General features: G+C 42.8%; 2 protein-coding genes across 5 annotated transcripts in view; both read left to right on the top strand.

Annotated features, from left to right (window-relative positions):
- The window catches only part of F2 (coagulation factor II, thrombin), a 329,241-nt gene extending 320,553 nt beyond the window's left edge, over positions 1-8,688 (top strand). Inside the window, exon 15 of the transcript XR_010080538.1 lies at positions 8,675-8,688. The gene's annotated coding sequence lies outside the window, so the exon portion shown is untranslated. The remainder of the gene's footprint in view (positions 1-8,674) is intronic.
- The window catches only part of NR1H3 (nuclear receptor subfamily 1 group H member 3), a 30,878-nt gene that overhangs the window by 2,722 nt on the left and 10,720 nt on the right, over positions 1-17,436 (top strand). For 3 of the 4 annotated variants that reach the window (XM_063398452.1, XM_063398454.1, XM_063398451.1), the window contains one exon: positions 15,129-15,372. In XM_063398452.1, the coding sequence (XP_063254522.1) occupies positions 15,255-15,372 (118 nt within the window). In that variant the 5' untranslated portion in view covers positions 15,129-15,254. Of the gene's footprint in view, positions 1-10,808; positions 10,903-15,128; positions 15,373-17,436 lie in introns of all 4 variants that reach the window. The other variant, XM_063398453.1, reaches the window with a different exon arrangement.

Here is a 17,436-nt window from a genome sequence, read left to right as displayed (position 1 = left end):
GTGGTGTGTTCAGCAGAAGATACCGCTGCTGCAAGGCTTCTGAGGGCAGGCTGACTGTGTGACCTCCTGGTGTGCCCCCTTTTGGAAATCTAGCATTTGCAGTGATGCTGCTTTCTCATACATGCATATGCCCATGCATCCTTTTTCATGCAGGAAGGGCAGCTTTTGCGAGAGAAAAAACAGGGTGAAAATATTGGACAGCTTTCTTCCAGACCCCCAAAATAAAAAGGTGGAGGAAATAAACCTAAAACCAGCCCGAGAGAGGACAGAAAATGGGTCATTGTGGAGCTGCATGGGAGTTCTGTAGCTGCCAGAGGAAACTTGCAGCTACTCTTGTTGTGAAGGGATGCAGGGAGAAGTACGACAGCAGGGACTGTATATATGTGTATGTGCATATATATATATAAATTGTCTAATCTAAAAAAAAAAAAAAAAAAAAAAAAAAAAAAAAAAAAAAAAAAAAGTGGACAGGAAACTTTATCACAGAATCAGTGTGTCCTGGCAGCGTGCCTGGGGTTTCTGTCGCTTGCTGTTTCCAGTTACTGCTGCTGCAGCTCCCTGTGCCTTGTCAGCATGTTTCTCTTACCAGCTGGCTGTGCAGGGAGGCTGTGCAGGACAGGCAGGCAGCCCGACAAATACAGAGTAGGAGTTTGCTGCCTTGTCCCTGTCTTACACCTGCAGGAAGAGTCGTGTTTCAGTGTGTTAAAGTGCATTTGATTGCTATGACTTCCTTTCTCTTGGGTTAGTCCTCGCAACTCTGCATGCTTGTTCTGAAGTAAACAGAGGGATTAAGATTTTGCTGTTGTTGAATGTTAGATCAAATGGTGATGGTCTCACATCTGAGAAGTATGTCTCTTGTAATTAGATCTGGCCAGTGATTGTGTGGCTGTCAAGACTGACAGGTTTCAAAATTTCAAGTTTTAAATTGAAAAGTCTTTAATTGTTGCTGTTTTTCAGAAGTTGTGATCCCACCTGCCTCAGGAAGAGCATAGAATATACTGTGCTTTGTCTTGGGTGCATTGAAGGATGATCCTGCTTTCTGCTCTGGGAGCCACTGTGTGTAGGGCTCCTTGCAGATGTGTGGGTCTTTGCAGGTTGAGTAGGAAGGCTTATCGGATTGTTTGTCACTCTCCCTCTTCTCCCTCCCCGACGAAGTCATGGGATTCGCACACCTGACAGCCTTGGAGAAAAGTCAGTCTCCCCGAGCTGTCATAGGTGTTCCTGCCCAGGATGGTGGGGTTGAATCCCCTTGCTTTTTCAAGTCCACGTGAAACCATTTTATGATTCTCTACAAACATACCTTGTTTCATTGAGGGAGAATGTTCTGCTGGTCTTCTGTAGGATGTATTAACTTGTTTTCCTTACAGCATAATGACTCAGGAAGGCAGAGTCACATTCTCTTGGCTGTGCAAACTGTCTCAGTATGAAGGAACTTCATCTTAGGAGGGAATTCAGGGGAGTGCTTCCTTCTGATAGGTACAGGTCTGTATTAAGGCTATAAACAGGGTGAACTGGGTCATTAGATCATACTTCTGCTGGTATACAAATACTGTGTTTGACTTAGTATTTTCTTTGTAGTTACTTCAGGTTTGAGAGATGTGTATAATATTGTTAAATGAAAAGAGGCTGTCCGTGTTCAGTCAGACCTTAAAAATATATCACTTAGAAATGGTACAATGGCTTCTTTTGGCATTCCTGTGTCAATTTTGTTTTGTGACTTCCTGCTTATGACCAGATACTTTTTTTTTCCCATATTTGGAACATAGACAAATTCCTTTCTTGTGTTCCCACTGAAAGGGAGATACCCCTAAACCTAGTGTAACTCGTACTTTTATATCTGGAGATCTCAAAACCAGATTTCCTGTAAAGCAAAATTACTTGCTTTGTGGAGTGTCAAAAAGAAAATGTTAAGGTGATTTACATAATTTTTGTGTAATATTATAAATCATTTTGAAGTATACACTGTCAAGCTCTTAACAGTCTTATTTGGGGAGGACAAAGGTTAACTAAGGTAGTGCACAGAGGAGAGCAGAGCATTGCAGACCTTCCCAATAGGTTTATGGAGGGGAAAAATAAAGGTTTATTTAGTGGAAAGTCGGTGAAGAAATGAAGAGAAAATGTTGGAGAATGAGAAATCTAATTCTTGTTTTGTACAGGCACTCAAACTGGTGCCTGTAAGGATTAAGTAGGAGAACTATCTCGTGGGATGTGAGAATTGAAGCAATTTGAAAGCCATGTTGCAGAGTCAGGTTATATTGTGTACTCAGAGAAACCTCTCTGAGATGTAAATAAGATGCTAGGTGAGTATCAGACTGATTGCTAAAGCACATGACTGACAAGAGAGTAGGTGTCTCCTGGCTTTCTAGTTTGTTCTAGGATTTAAAAAATATTGGCAAATATGCTCATAAAATTTCTTGAAACCAAGAGGGCATGGAAGCCTTATCCTCTCTCTCTTTCTCCAGGGAGCAGGGCAGTGTTGGCCCACTGGTCATGCTGCAGTTCTGAGGCAAACAAGGTCGATTGGTTTAAATGAAGGCTTCCCACTTGCTGATAGAAATCATGATTAAAGATAGTGATTTAAATAATTAATTTAAAGTTTGTTTTGCATTTGATAATTTCTTAAAAGGCAGCTTTAGTCTAATCAGGCTCATCTATTACTGCTTCTTGCCAAACAGGATGATACAGTGTATCTGCATACATCTGTTCATGCTGTTATATCACAGTAAATGTTTCCATTATAAAATGGTCAGTCGTAATTACTGGGTGAATTTCTCTCTTCATGACATGTACAAAACTGCATTTGAATAAAAAGGTCAAATCAAATATGCACTTTTTTATAGTTATACTATAATCACACAAAACATGCACTGGATACATAAGAGAAAATATACTTGCTGGAGTGTGCTATTAAATAACTGATTCTGTCAGGATAGTGTTATCTGTATTTAGCAGAATGAACTGGTTGGTTTTGGTAATTGTCTCTTTCCAGATCTTAGAATGAGCATAGCTCATCATTCCTTGTTCTCATTTGAAGATTTTAAGAGAGAGGTACCTCCCACGCATTTTATGCTGCCTCCCCTAGCTTTGAGTGAACTAAACTAATTTAATAAATGAATTGGAAAAACTCATCTTTCTGCCTTTTTAAGAAAGAATTGTTTTGTACTGATTCTGTGGACTTAATGACTTTCTTGAGTTTAAGAATCAGACTTTTTAAACATTGTCCAGTAGCCATGTCCTGCTTGGATAGGGCCTGTGTGTGTTTAAGTGGCTGTTTTAGACTTCATCATAAATTGCCATTAACTTAGAAAATAAATTAACAAGTAATCTTGAAACCTGTGTGTAAAACCCATTTAAAGGAAAATGTTTGGAATTTAAGTAGACTCATCTAGAGCTCTTATGAGATGAGGGTGAACAGGCAGGCTTCTGTAACAGCTCTGCAGTATGTCTTGGTTGCCACAGACACACATGCAGAAATATGCCAGCCCCCAAAGGACTCCACATGGCTTGCCAGAGGTTTTTGCTGCAGGATTTCACAGTCAGAGGTGCACACAGAGTGGCTTCTTGCACACCTACCAGCAGAAACTCACATGCAGCTTTGTGTGGGCACATGAACTTGCACTGAACAGCCTTTGGGACTTGCTGTGGTGGTGCATGCCTTGACATGCAGGCACACATGCACACCCAGAGTCCTGTGGGCAGCCCTCAGCAGCGTGCATTGGCTTGCATGAGAAGTGCCACCGAGGCAGGGCAGCTCAGCTCAGCCAGCTGCAAGCTCCAAGAGCAGAAGGAAAAGCTGTCACCTGGCCCTCAAACAACAACTTTGTGATTCCAGTCTTCTGATTGACTGCTTCCTGCCTTTGGCCGTTCTGTGCAGGAGAGGAAAAATATGCTGATTTTTGTGACAGAGCTAGGAAGGAGTTCAAAAGATGGCTTTTGTGTTCACAGCTGGTGAGATGGACATTCTCAGGCATCTGCGTGTCTGGACAGGAAGCCTTAGGTAAGGATATGATTTAAGATCCATATAGCATGTGGACAGGCAAGGTTGCACTAATGCACCTTAAGGAAAGTGTCAGAACCCCTTCTTTAGCAAAGGAAGAGGGAACTTCTGTTGTGAGGAGTGTTTTAAAACGAAAAATAAAAATTTAAAATGTAAGATATGAAATAACTGTGGATCATACAATAGTCATAGCCTCTGTTATCAGTGTGTGTCTGAAAAGCGGGGACATAACTTTCTGGCCTCTATGGGACTGAAGAAAAATTTCACCTTGGTCTGCAGAAAGCTCCCAAAATGCTGTTTGTTCTTGTAGAAATGGAACAGGAGTGGAGAAAGGAGAACCCTTTGCCTGAAGAAAATGTGAATTCTCTCCCTATCAATTGTACTTAGAGGGCATTTTCGAAAGTGCTGCTTTTAAGCAGCTGACTGGGGGTGAAGGCTGAAGAAAAGAACAAGAAGAGAGTGCAGACATTGTTCTCCCTTGTTTCAGTATTATCTTCCACTGCTACTCCCTGATACTTGCTCTGGGTGGTGCCTTTAGCAGTGTCCCAGAATCAGTGGGCCATCCACACCCTTCTTCCTTGACACAAGGATCAAAATAAGAAATGGAGCCACTTGTTGGCTTAGTCCCATTGCCTACTCCCACACACTTGGACATGTGCTGCATTTTGCAGCCTTGATCTTGGATTTGCACTTATTTCTGAGAAGTCAAGGTTATAGGAGTGCTCTGATGGGATGATATTTGCTTGCTGGCTTTGTGCAGACCCTGCTGGAGCATCAGTCTTTGCAGGATCGCTGGCTTCTCATTTGTCCGTGGGTCACGTGTGGTGGCTCCTTTTGGCAGGGTTGTGCCAGAGTTGGGAATAGAGTGCACTCCTTGCAGCAGGATGCTTGTGACAAACTCAGATGCTCTGCTGGTTACATTCTTCTGCATTTTTCTGTTGGAGCTTTTCAGTCTGTTCTGCGCCGTTACTGGGGCAGTAGGCAAACCTTAGTGTGTTCTCTCCTGTGGTGTCTTTGTTCCTTGGTAGCACGCTCTGTGCGTGGATGAGGTGAGGGCTCCTCGGCACTGGGAGACAACGTGCGAGGAGAGCGGGTGGCTCTGGTTTCCCGTGCGGTGGGTGTGCCCTGAGCGCGGCCATTTCACTGGCTGCCCTTGGAGCCGTGCATTCTGTCCGCCTCGGACTGTTTTCCAGCTGAGTGTTTGTGGTGATGTCAGGCAGTGTGAGAAGGGAACATGACTTGGCAGGACAAAGTCTGCAGAAAGTTCAGCTCTACATTTGGCCAAGAGCCTCGAAGGGAATGAGATCGACACACACATTCTGCTACACAGCCTGTCACACGCCCTCTCACATGCTCCCTTCCTGTCACACAGATCTCTTTCTCTCATTTTTAGACCTTTAACCCTTCTCTCCTAGCTTCTGCTCGGTGGCTTTATAAAACTCAGAGAAGTCCTGCGTTATTTGTTGATACTGTACCTTGTAAGGGTTCAGTTGCAGTGACCCCCAAAGCAGAAATGGCCCATACAGGCCAGAATCCAGAAGAGTAGTCAAAAGCAGGGCAAGTTTACTTTGCAGCAAAGCTCTTAATAGTCCTTTATTCTGACCTGCACCCCTCTGCCAGTCTTCACTGTGTTTCTTGGCAGCTCTTCTGATCTCCTTTATTGCTCTGCTGCAGTCTTCTGGCTGATCTGTGTTTGCATATGTACATCTGCAACCCTACCTCTCTCGTCCTGCTCGTCTTAGAGCAGTATTAGCAAAACCTGACAAAACAGATCCCTAATGATGCTGGAGAGGGGAATAGACTACCTGTCAAGCTTACTCTGAAGCAGTTTACTCTGTTACAGTATCCCTCTGATGCGTTCTTTATATGGGTATTTCTGTAGTACTGTAATTTCTTCCTGCCCTCTGTGCTACATCTAGGGATGAGCCTTCTGTGAATGGGAATTGGTGCTTTTCCCCTACTGCCCTGAAGGGAATCTTAATGAGTTTCCTGCCTGTTTTGCAATCCAGTACTGTATTTCTGGTTTGCCTGTGAGCAGTAGTATTTGTTTTGATTGATGCTTTTGAGTGGAATGGTGCTTGGATACAGTGTGTTATATAGAGAGATTATTAAGAGGCTGTTTCCCAGAAACAATCTTGTATCAGTTATGGTGATGTGCAGCATGCTGATGGAAGTACTCTTGAGGTGGGAGGAAAGGAGAAAGTCAGAAAAATGAACATTTTTACTGTAAGCAGCCCTCCCCTTCTGTTCTTTGCTCTTTTGCCTCTCTTGTTCATGTCCTCTAATTTCATAGCTGGAGAAGATGGAGGAGACCAGTTTGAGAAAGAAGGTGGTCTGGACAAGAAATAGGAGTTCAGGGCTTTTAAGTTCTGTTTTTGGCTTTGCTGTGATATATCCTATGGCTTTATGTGTCTTTTGTCGTCTTGTCTTCCTGATAAAGTGGTGCAGCTGCTTCTTTTTTGCTTTCATCTGTTTTAGTTGCTCAGTGCTGAGTGGACTGTGCCATGTTCCTACTTAGAGGAATCAACAGCAGCTTGAGGTTCTGTGTGGAAGAGATGCACTGAGCCTTGAGAGCTGAGGAGATTTCCCTTTAGTGATTCTAGGTGATAAAGGTGCTTGGCTAGAATAGGCATGGATCATGAAATATTGTTGTCTTACTGCATAGCTGAGATTAAATAATCAGGTAAAAAAACCTTAGTATGCTGTGGGATTATTTATCACTACTGTTTTCTGTCTGCAGAAAAAAGGCCTGCAATGCTCTTTTCTAGACATAATCTCATTGGTCCTTTTATTCCTTGTGGACTAGGTTTAGCCCTTTTTTCCCTGGCTTCTCTGCTACCAGGATGTTATTTTGGGTATTCATTCTTGCTTCTCTCTCTCTTTTTTTTTTTTTTTTTTTTTTTTTTTTTTTTTTTTTTTGAAAGTTTTGATCTCTTGCTTCAGATTGGAAAAGCGTTGGGTGTCTTCTCAAATCTGCTGTGAGTCAGACTCATGTTTCCCTGAAGCAGGGCTATAACATCTGTGGGACCAAGGGTCATAAAGGAGGAATGTAGGATCCACGGTGAAGTTTTTGTTCTCTAATGTGGTGCTCCCAAGAAAGTCCACAATTACTGAAGAGAGAGGCTTCTCCAATTCTCCCCACTCCCTTCCAACTTCTATGCAGGCTCTATTTTAAAAAACTGAGCTTTTTGGACCTAGTTGGTTATTGTAATTGCTTCTGATCTCAGTGACACTGTTACTTCTCATCTCTTTTAAACTCTGTTCTCTGGAAAGACAAAGGAAGCTCTGGGTTGTAGAACTGTTGCTTCAAAGAATGCCTGACTGTTACATTTTGTATAGCTATGTATAATTGCACAGAACAAGATATTGATGGCTGTGTAAATATAGAGAAAACATCCAGAAAGAAACTGTGTCTGTGGTCCTGTTTTCATGATGTCATGCAGTGGCATTTATAAAGAAACCAAAGTGGTGGGATCAGATTTCATTTTCAGCCTTCAAGTAGGATGTGATGAGCTGTCACTGCATGAAGGGTGTGTAAGAGCTGGTCAGCAGCAGGACTAATGAGCTGCAGACACCTCAACTTTAATTTTCCAAACTGAAGGGGGATTTTGTTAGCAGATTGTATAGCAGGAAGTTTTGTTGGTTGCTTGAACACTTTTTACATGTTGGGTTGGTTTGTTTGTTTGTTTGGTGTTGTATGTATCTGGTACTGTGGCTAGAAATGTAAAGGAATGACACTATAGCCACACAGGGACCCTAGAAAGAAAAACAGACATGTAAACCAAAACCACCTTTGCATGGATACATTTAGATGTGCAAGGGGAAAAAAGACTTACTGCTAGGATAGCTAAATTTCCTTGGAGAAATTGAGTGCTGCTGGCAAAAGAACGTTGTTTCCAATTTAAAGTGAATTTCCATAGGGAAAAATTGCTATTATAGTTGATGCTGACACATTCTGTGGACAAGGACCCAGGCTGGATTCCCTCCCTTCCGCTTCCCAAGACGTGGCACAGAGCTGCCCTTTGCTTTTCTGCTAGCAGGAGGGGGCAGCTGCCCTGAGTGTTTCATCCTCCTGGGAGGAGCACAGATGGAATTTTTCCTGCAGGAAGCCACTATCACAGACTCAGTCATGCTTCCTGCCATCTGAAGGGCAGTGCTGATAATGGTGTTGAGCTCTCAGTGGGTTGGAGTCGTGGCCAGACACGGGGGATTATTGCAGTTCAGCTACAAACAGCAAGTTCTGCTCACGTTCATCCCTGTGAGTGCTACAGAAGTTGGGATTCCTCTAAAGTGACTCTGCTCTGTCCACCTCCCTGTGTTGGACACTGGCTTCACAGCTCCCCTGGCCAGACAGAACTGAGGAGGGATGGCTTGGAGAGGAGGGGAACATGGAGGGATGCTGCTACTGTCACGTCTTCCTTGCTGTAAGCCTGTGCACGCCCTGGTTTTGGCCGTTCCTGAGGTGGCTGTACTCTAGGTTAGCTAGAAGTTTGAAAGCTGAGGTGACAGTAGAAAGCCTAGAAAGGGATAGAGATTTTTTTATCCAGATCAGGGTTGTGTTGTTTTCCAGAGTTCAAAGGAACTTGTGTCAATGACCTTTTAAAGGAATTTCATGGCAGCAAGGTGGCTACATCACTCCTGATATTACTCGTTATTCATTTCCAGTTCATTAACCAGGGAAAAGTCTTATCTTCTTACCATAATCTCTCCCTCCCTCTCCCTGTTTCCCTCCCCTGTCTCTCTTCTCTCTTCCTCTCCCTCTTCCCCTATCCACTTGTCTGCCTCTTTCTGTCTCCTGTTGTCAGAGGGACGAATACTTCCTTGCAAACAGGAAGAGAGGCGAGAGCAGCCCTGTGTGCGGTGTGAATGAACTCAAATAACCTCATCTCCTTTCTCCTCCGCTCAGTTGCAGAACCAAGGACATCTGGCAGTTGGGAGAGAGGGAGGAAGGAAAAATAAAGGCACAGCCCATTTCAGGATCCTACCCACCCTGAAAGTAGTCACACGTAGGCTCTCTTTTGCTCTTGTGCCTAGTGTTGACATGGCTCTCTTTGATCACGCAGAAACCAGGAGTTGAAGGGAAGGGCAAACCCAAACCCTCAGCCTTTGCCAGGCAAGGTATAATGAGAGAGCAGGGAGCACCTTCTGCTGGATGAGCCATGTGAGCAGGAGAGCTGACTTGGAAAACAGTTGTTGTTGGGGACGAGCTGTGCAGAGCCTGTAGTTCCCTGGGTGGGACTGGAATCAGTGCATTCCGTCGTCATCTGATTTAAAATTTGGGAACCATGTTTCCAAAATGAGGTTCTGCAGCAAAGGAACGAATCTTATACTCTGCAGATCATGGGCAAAGAGCAGGTTTGGTTGTTTGGACTTCTTATGTGGAGCAAAGCAGAAGTACTTCGGGCTTATTCTGCCCTGTTTTATTACATTGTTTTTGGTCATGCAGTTGTGCCTTAAATCCTAATTCACTTTGCTAACCCATTTGTTCACTTGTTTCAGTCCTACATTCCTTCTTGCCTGATGTGGGGTGAAACTGGCTTGGAACTCCTGTTGCTACCATTGTTTGTTTGTAATGGACACTCTTCACCCACAGAATAACTAAGCCATATTAAGTTCAGATTCATAAGTGTCCATAGGACTCTGCATTTTGGTTGTAATTATAAGGTCTAATTGTAGAAGGAAAGTTATAGAGACTTCCAGTCTCCCAGAACTCAGCTTTAGGGTCTTTTTCTGTAATAGCCAGACTTTTTGCTTCTCAGTGTCCTTTTGGACATACTGTCTTTCAGAGTAACACTTTTCAAGAAACCGTTGTTATGCCTTTCTTCTCTTCCCAGTACTCTTTCAACCAAGTGACATACATTTGTTTATTTTAGTCTTTTCAGTTGTTAATCACTTCTACTGTTGTTCTCTGAACTTTGTGGTGGCCTGACGTGGGTAGGAAGACAGCGTGCCTTGTGTTGAGAGCAAACAAAACCCAATGAGAGCTGGATGCTGCAGTGAACCCACTTCAAAGGGAGAGACAAATGCCTGGGCAAAGGCCATGCCAGGAATCAGCAAAGTTACGGGTAATAGAGGAGTTGGTCAACAGCAGGAGTAAAACCCAAAGTAAGGCAGGGGACAGGGGCAGGCAGGCTCTGGGACTGAGCTAGGGAGGGAGAGGAGGCAATTGAGACCCTTAACTTGAGGGCGAGAAATGGGAATGCAGCTGCGCAGCTGGGAGTGACTTGTAGGACTCTTCTGCACAATTGTCAATGGTGGCAACAACTTAAAAGGCTCACAAAGCATAGCTACAATCTTGGACAGCTGCTCATGGTCAGCTGAAGCTTAGCTGGACAGCAAATGAAAGCAATCTGGAGGTTGTAGCTTTTCTTTATCAGCCACTGACGGTGGCTTGCAAACTCTTTCCAGTTTGTGGTTGTCTTTATGCTTCTGGGAGATCAAAATGGGTAATGCGATTTCAGACTGTCCCTGCAGTTCTCTGAGAGAGGGATTTACAGCAGGGGCACTGTTCCCTGAGAGCTGCAAAACTGTTTTTTCCATTCTTGGTAAACATACTGTTCAAAATCATTCTTTACAGTATCCTGTTGCACTTCTTTTCACATTTTACGTTTTCGTGATTGGTCTCTCCCATTGTCAGACTGAAATTGCTATTCTTCCACGTGAGTTTTGGCGTGTAATATTACATCATTTTCAAAGCAACGGATTCATTTTCCATCTTGATAGGTACAAGGTGTCTTTTTCAACTTTTTCCTAATTGAAGCATGTCATATTTATATTTTTACCTCACTCATAGACCTGCTGTCTGTTTCAGCATTTCTTGAGAAATGTGACGATGTAGAAGGAAGGAAGAAGAATGATCCAAGATGAGCTGGGAATAATCTCTGTTTGTCTGAAACAGCTACAAGGTAGTATCCTAGGGAAGACTTGTGAAAATACTCTGGCTGCCCCAGACACAGCATAGGAAAAGCATTGGGTCACAAAATATGGTTACTCTATATGAAAGGATTGGAGCAGTGGTGCCTCTCAAGGGGCTTAGTTCTCTGCTGGTGCTGTAGGGTCCTGTGGAAGCTGTCTAACTGGTGTTTTTACTTGGCTGTTTAGATCTGCAGCCAGCATTTGATACCCAAGGTAGCATTCTGACTGTGTGAGTTGTGTGTTCAGGTTTCAGCAGAGGTCATCATGCACTGCCGTGGGCCCAACTTTCAGAGATAAATGCTAGCAGCCAGTGTGAACCTATACTGCATGTCAGAGCACAATTAGCAGACAAAATGCCAAATTCTATCCCTGCTTTAGTTACCTCTGAAAGGTAACCCTTCCTGTCAGATGTATTTGTTCACCAGCTGCCCATTAAGGATGTTAACCCAAGACAAAGGCCCACACAGAAGGGTGCTGTCCTGTTGACACACAGTGAGCACAGCCATGTTGGTGTATGTTTACAAACATGAGGTCTCTTCTGCTGATGCTGACATGCTGCAGAGTGCCTGCTTGTGATTCATTACAGAACTGAAACATAGCTGTAAATATTTGCCTCGGCAGAAACTGTAGGATACTGTAATTTACACAACCAGGACTGTGATGAGTAAATCCTGTTTTGAAGGATCACAGAGACTTGAACAAACTTCCTAAAAAGCTGCTCTTTCCCCTCAGCATCCATTATTTGGAGGTAAAGGGCTTGTTGTACTGTTCCTTTGATTATTCATGGGTTATGCAGTACAGTTTCTTCAGAAATGTGCTTGCATCTGGTCTGGTTCCTGATCCTTAAACTCCTCGCAGAAATGCCAAACTAAAAACACGAGGGAGACGGCACTCTTAAGCAGAAGTATCACAGTAACTGCATTTGGGTCATTTGATTTCTATATATTTTTGGGCCATTTGGTTTCTATATATTCTGTGCTGCCCGATGGTATCTCCTTTACTTGTCCTCAATGAACACGGGACAGTAGTTTGGTATATTCTGTAGCTTAGTGCGTTGATGACAGGTCAAATCAAAGTTTTCCAGAAGAATGTGTAAGTGTTTCAGCTGGCTTAGGACAAGGACTCAGCTGAGGGAATGAGATGAGATTGCTGCTGGAGCAAGTGATGAATGTTTGTGGTTTTTAGCATGAGGGACAAGAGCCAGGGCTGCCATCTTTAGTCTCTGAAAAAGCCAGTGCTTTGTTGTAAGAGTGCTGACCTGGAGACCATCAGTATGAGTTGTTCTGTTTCCTCAGAAAAGAAGGGGAGATGTAAAAAATGGAGTAGGGTGAAGCTGATGGTGACACATTTCAGAAGTATTTAATGTCATGTTTGAGACATTTCTGCCAGCAAGGGCTGGCAGAAATTTGTTTCCCTCAGTCTTTCATCTCTACGTATTTCCTCACTGGGGTATGTCTGCTCATCAGGTTACTCTCTTCAAGATGCTGCATTTGAGAGAAGTGATTGCTTCATCTCTTGTCACACGGCCAGTCCTGGTTTCTAAAACCGAAGGAGTTGAGACAGACAGTGGGAGGCAGCACAGCAGACTGTGTGAGGAAGACAGTATTCCCTCTTGCAGTTATGGCTTGCATCACCTTTCTGCATTCTTGTTGAAGTGGTGGTACAGATTGGAAGGTGTGAATCTCTAATAACATGGTTGTTAGTACAGAACTCGGCAAGATTTTTAGTCATGTAAAAACAATCCTCACGCGTTTCTGTGAAAACGAAGCCTCAGGGCTCTCCTGCAGCCTCTGACTTGTGTGCATGTGAGGAAAATCCTCAGTAGACTTCTTTACCTAGCACCAGAGTGCTGCTGTTTGTGGTCAGGTCGGTTTTCCACAGCCTGCAGCTGTTATTGCACATATGAAAGAAAAAATGCTCTGTCTTAGGAGCAGAGAAGACAAATAACCTTTTCTCTCTGGCCCATTCTGTTTTGGAAAGATTGGAGGCTGGTGCATGAAGCAGGAACACGCTGGGTAGTTCTGCAGCACAGATAGTGGCTGCTCTGTTGCCATGTCCTGGATGTGCACATGGATTTATATTCCGTTCCCTCTTGGTGGCTTGCATCTCTCAGACACTTCCCTTTGGGCTCCAGGTGTCCTGCTGACAGCAAGTTTCACTCTTGCAATGTCAGTCATGGTGCAGATCACAGTTTTGAAATCCCATCAGATTGTACCCTCCTCTTTTGTTTTCTGAAATAAGTTTCAGTTGTGGGTGGGATGCACTAGGAATGGGTCACTGAACTGAAGGCCTGGGCCTGAGCACTGTCACTCCGTCCCTCAGATGGGTGATCAAACTCTTCCTTTGAAAAATTGCTGCAGTAGTGCTGCTGGTGATTCATTCTGCACAATAATTAATCTTTGAGTCTTTTGCGTGGTTTAAAGGAATGTGGAGATGCAGAGGCTTACTCTTAGCTTTCTTGTTTCATGCCCAAACATGTCCGGAGACATTTGTGTCAGCATTGGTGAGGAGCTTACATAGGACTAGGAGAACAAGTCGGGTTTGGATTTATTGCAATAAAGTTCCTATCTCCATCTGATGCTCTATGCTGCTTCCACAAGGTTTTCAGATTCTGCAAGGTTTTCTGGGGGGACTTTTTTTTTAAAAAAAACCAACTGATTGTGGTAGTGACATTGTTCCTTTGAGGACCATGAGTTTCTTCAGATTGGTTGGAAATCACATTGGTTAGGTTGTACTCTCTCATGGTTGGACTTCTTTCTGTCTGGAAGTTTAAGTTTCATATTTGCTGTCACTGCTTTTTTCCTAGGTAGCATGTTTCTCCAGCTCCCTCAGCAAAGGGAACTCTGAATTCCTGATGCAGTCTGAGGCTGTGTTTACAAATGTCACGTGAATTAATGTGCCCTGTGGCTTTTAACACCTGCATCCGCAGTGTAATTGGAGATGACAGGAGCTCAACAGGCCTGACAGTGTGACTTGCTTTATACTCGTGCCTGTTTCAGAGTTCTGGGAGGGGGTTTGTTTGTGGAAGCATTGCTTTCATCTTTGTTTTTGACATTCTGAGAAAAGTTGTATGGTCTGGTCCAAATAAACAGGAAGAAAGAAGGGACCTGGGACAGTGGTTCTCTGCCTCTTCATGGTCAGCACTACAGTGTCTGAGGCATGCCCCTGCTTGCATGATGATCTTGTCTCTGGGCTGCTTCAGAGCTTGCTGTCACCTCCTGTCTTTCAGGGACTGATAGGCTTCTTTCCAGTCCTGAACTCAATCACTCGAACTAGTACAGGCCTTTCACGTAGCTGCTTTTTAAATCAGTTAATCTCTTTAGCTTGCATTGGTAAATCACTGAGTTAAGATCAACTGACATCAATCAGCTTAGGGGTGTTTACATTAGCAATTTGCATCAGTTTCACTGAATCTGTGCAATCAAACGAGTAGGGTCCTTTTCTGTGCAGATGGGGCTTTTTTGGAAAAAGTGGTTGGATTTGCTTTCCAGTTTCAGGTTCTGTAATAGAGTCAGGGCTGTATAATGAAGAAGCTTTCCAGTGTGGTTTCTAGGTTCCAAAAAAGGGTGTCCTCAGAAGGTTGGTGGTGAATCCATTTCCTGAGAATGGCATCATGGCCATTTCCCATAGGGAGGATTGCTGGCTTTCAATTTCTTAGTGTAGATAAGGGAAAGGATTTGTCATCCTTATCTTTGATGCATCATCAGCCTTTGTTGCAGTCTTTGGCTACTGATAGTAAGAGGGAAATTTGCTGGTTTGTAGTCTGCTAAATAATTGTATGAAAAATCTCTTTTCCAGTTTTCTATATACTCTGCAATACACACACCAAAATTCAGGGCAGCTGGCAGCACTGAGCTGTTTGTTAGTGGAAGCTTTAACAAAGGCCACTGGTTATAATGCCAGGAATGTCCCTCTTACACACTTGGAGAGATGAGGGATGAAGTGTACTGGTAATGTTAGCAGTAATGAAGACTTGTCTTGCTTTGATAAATCTGTTGGCAGTGAAAGAATAGTTTTGCACCTGGATGTGCTGGTCTTGTACCTTTTACCACAGTTTGTTAAAATATTGTGTTTAAGAGTATAAACATTGATAAAGCTAATTACGGAAACAAAATCTCAAAGCTTGCTTGTGATAAAACTTGTAATAGATTTTGGAAGTTAATAGTCTCAATAGCTGAACTCTTGCCTCTTTTGCATCTCTTTGTTTTTTCCACAGGTACTTCCTGACTTTCAGTAGGAGAGAGAAACTAAGGACTTTGAAGCTAGATGCCTGTGGCTCCTTGCTTGGCAGAAACAATGCTGCAGCGATGAGATTATAGCAAGCCCTGCCTGTGTGACCTCCATGGGTCCCACTCAACTCAGCACACAGGATCATGGGAAGAGGGTGGCAAGTGTATTTGAGATGGAGGAGGAAGGGCTCCCGCTCTTCCCTGGCTCAGAGAACCCCCCTGAGCATGCAGGTATGCAAAAATTCCCACTAAATCCATGCAAGATAAAGGCTATCCATTCTTTCAGCTGCAAGCAGAATTGATACTTGGCAAAATTCTAGCACAAGTTCTGCTGTGCTTGAGGCACTCAGAGATCATATCTGGGAGTAGAGTCAGTTGTTGATAGCTGAGGACTGGGTTTATCTGACTGATAAATGTGTTGAATATTTTGCTTATTTGACCTTCTAGAGGCTAGGTCCATGGCAGTAAGATAAATTGATTTTTTTTTGCCTTATCAAGAGTCGCTGAACAATACAGCTTTGCTACAGGTGACAATACAACAAGGGTGGGTGGTGCAAAGAAATTACAGGATTTGGCAGATTCATACAATGGGAAGACAGTAGGAGTTTCTCCATGTATTTGTTATGTTAACTGAGGATGTAGAGTATCAGACAGCACTGAGATTCTGTAATTAAGGCTGCTGCTCATGGCCACAGTCCTACACTGTCAAACTGTAAGAAGACAGTGTAACATCTCTGGACAGGTAACATGAAAACAAGGAAAGCCTAAGTGCCTAGGGTCATCATCTTAATGGAAATATGACAAATTAATGTGTTTTCTCAGCACTGAAGCAATGGGCAATCTTGTTAGAAAATGAAGAGATAATCTGAACATTGAATGAGGAGTCATCAGTAGTGTAGAAACAAAGAGTAGTTAAAAGGTGATATGAGATTACCCAGTAAAAGTCTTTAAAATGGGTTTGAGGACTTGAAAAAAGAGCAACTGATAGATTGTGAAAATATTAAAAAAAATACACAAAATGCAGAAAATATTATTAAATAGGATATCTACCAAGGAAGGAGGACCCTAATGAGAGCTAAAGGTTCAGAGGTGGCATTCATGCTTTCTTTATACATCTTACATTATTTCTATGTTATCTTTGACTACAGAAAATAACAATAATTATCTATATAACTAAAATGCTTCATGCACAGAGATGGAGAATAATTTGCATAGATGAAAGAAGAAGAAGAAGCCTATCTGTCTCAATAAAGCAGTCATAGAAAAGGTAATAAGAAGTTTATGTAATGTCTTCAAGACAGCTAAGAAATCCAAAAGATGGACAGATTTATCTGTGGAAGTCATTGGATTACTCTGCTGTTCCTTAGAAGCATATGAACATCACTTGAGGCTTCAGCAAAGTTGTTATACCAGTTAGTCTGCCATTACACGTGTTTATACTGAGTAATCTGAAATAACTGCAGGCGTTGCATATTTTTTTGGTAGTATATTGTGTGAAGAGAAACACAGTTGAACAAGAGAGGAGAATATCAATAATTTAACCTTTCTGATGACATTTTCTTGCTGTCCAATCTGCAGTGAGAAGTGCAGGCCAAAATGAGTGACCTCCAGGCCTCTGTAAAGTCAGTGGGATCGAAAATTGCCACCAAGATACTTATGGCTGAAAACTTGTATTGAGGAACACAAATAATAATATCTGAGACTCACATAAAACTTGTTACCATTCAAGGAACTTGAGCAGAATAGTAAATGTAAACACAAGTAAGAGTAGAAATATTGGAACAGTAAGTACAAAAATGAGACGTGCAACTGTAGTCCTGATGCTGATCCAGAAATGCAGTAGCCTTGTTCTTCAAACTAAGCATTAATTCCAGTGTAAAGGCTTCCAGACCAGGCATATCTATAGATAATCTGGAGATTTGTCAAGACATGCTGATTGTAATCTTTATAACTGCTGCCATAGAAAAATCTATAATATTTGACATACAGATATGAGCTGTGTGGAATACCACATGTCAACATAGCTAGAATTAAATGGATGGAAAAGGGAGAGGGCTAATAGGAAGGCAATGCACATATAATATTGGCAAGCCTTTGACTGGAGTGCTTAAGGTCAGATGTGTTGGAGCAGATCAAAGATGTTTTCAAAATGCAGAGCCACTGATAAGATTAAAATCTGTCAGAATGATGTAGGAAGAATTGGAAGCTGCTGTGCAAGAGCATCTAAAATGTGAAGCAGTAGTGAAGGCCCTGTGTTTGAGATAGAACAACAAGCTTTAGTAAAAAAAAAAAATC

This window comes from Prinia subflava, chromosome 5 (genome assembly GCF_021018805.1).
Source record: "Prinia subflava isolate CZ2003 ecotype Zambia chromosome 5, Cam_Psub_1.2, whole genome shotgun sequence".
NCBI classification, from domain to species: Eukaryota; Metazoa; Chordata; class Aves; order Passeriformes; family Cisticolidae; genus Prinia; species Prinia subflava.
The sequence above is the reverse complement of the archived record's forward strand: the minus strand, read 5'-3'. Positions and strand labels throughout refer to the sequence as shown.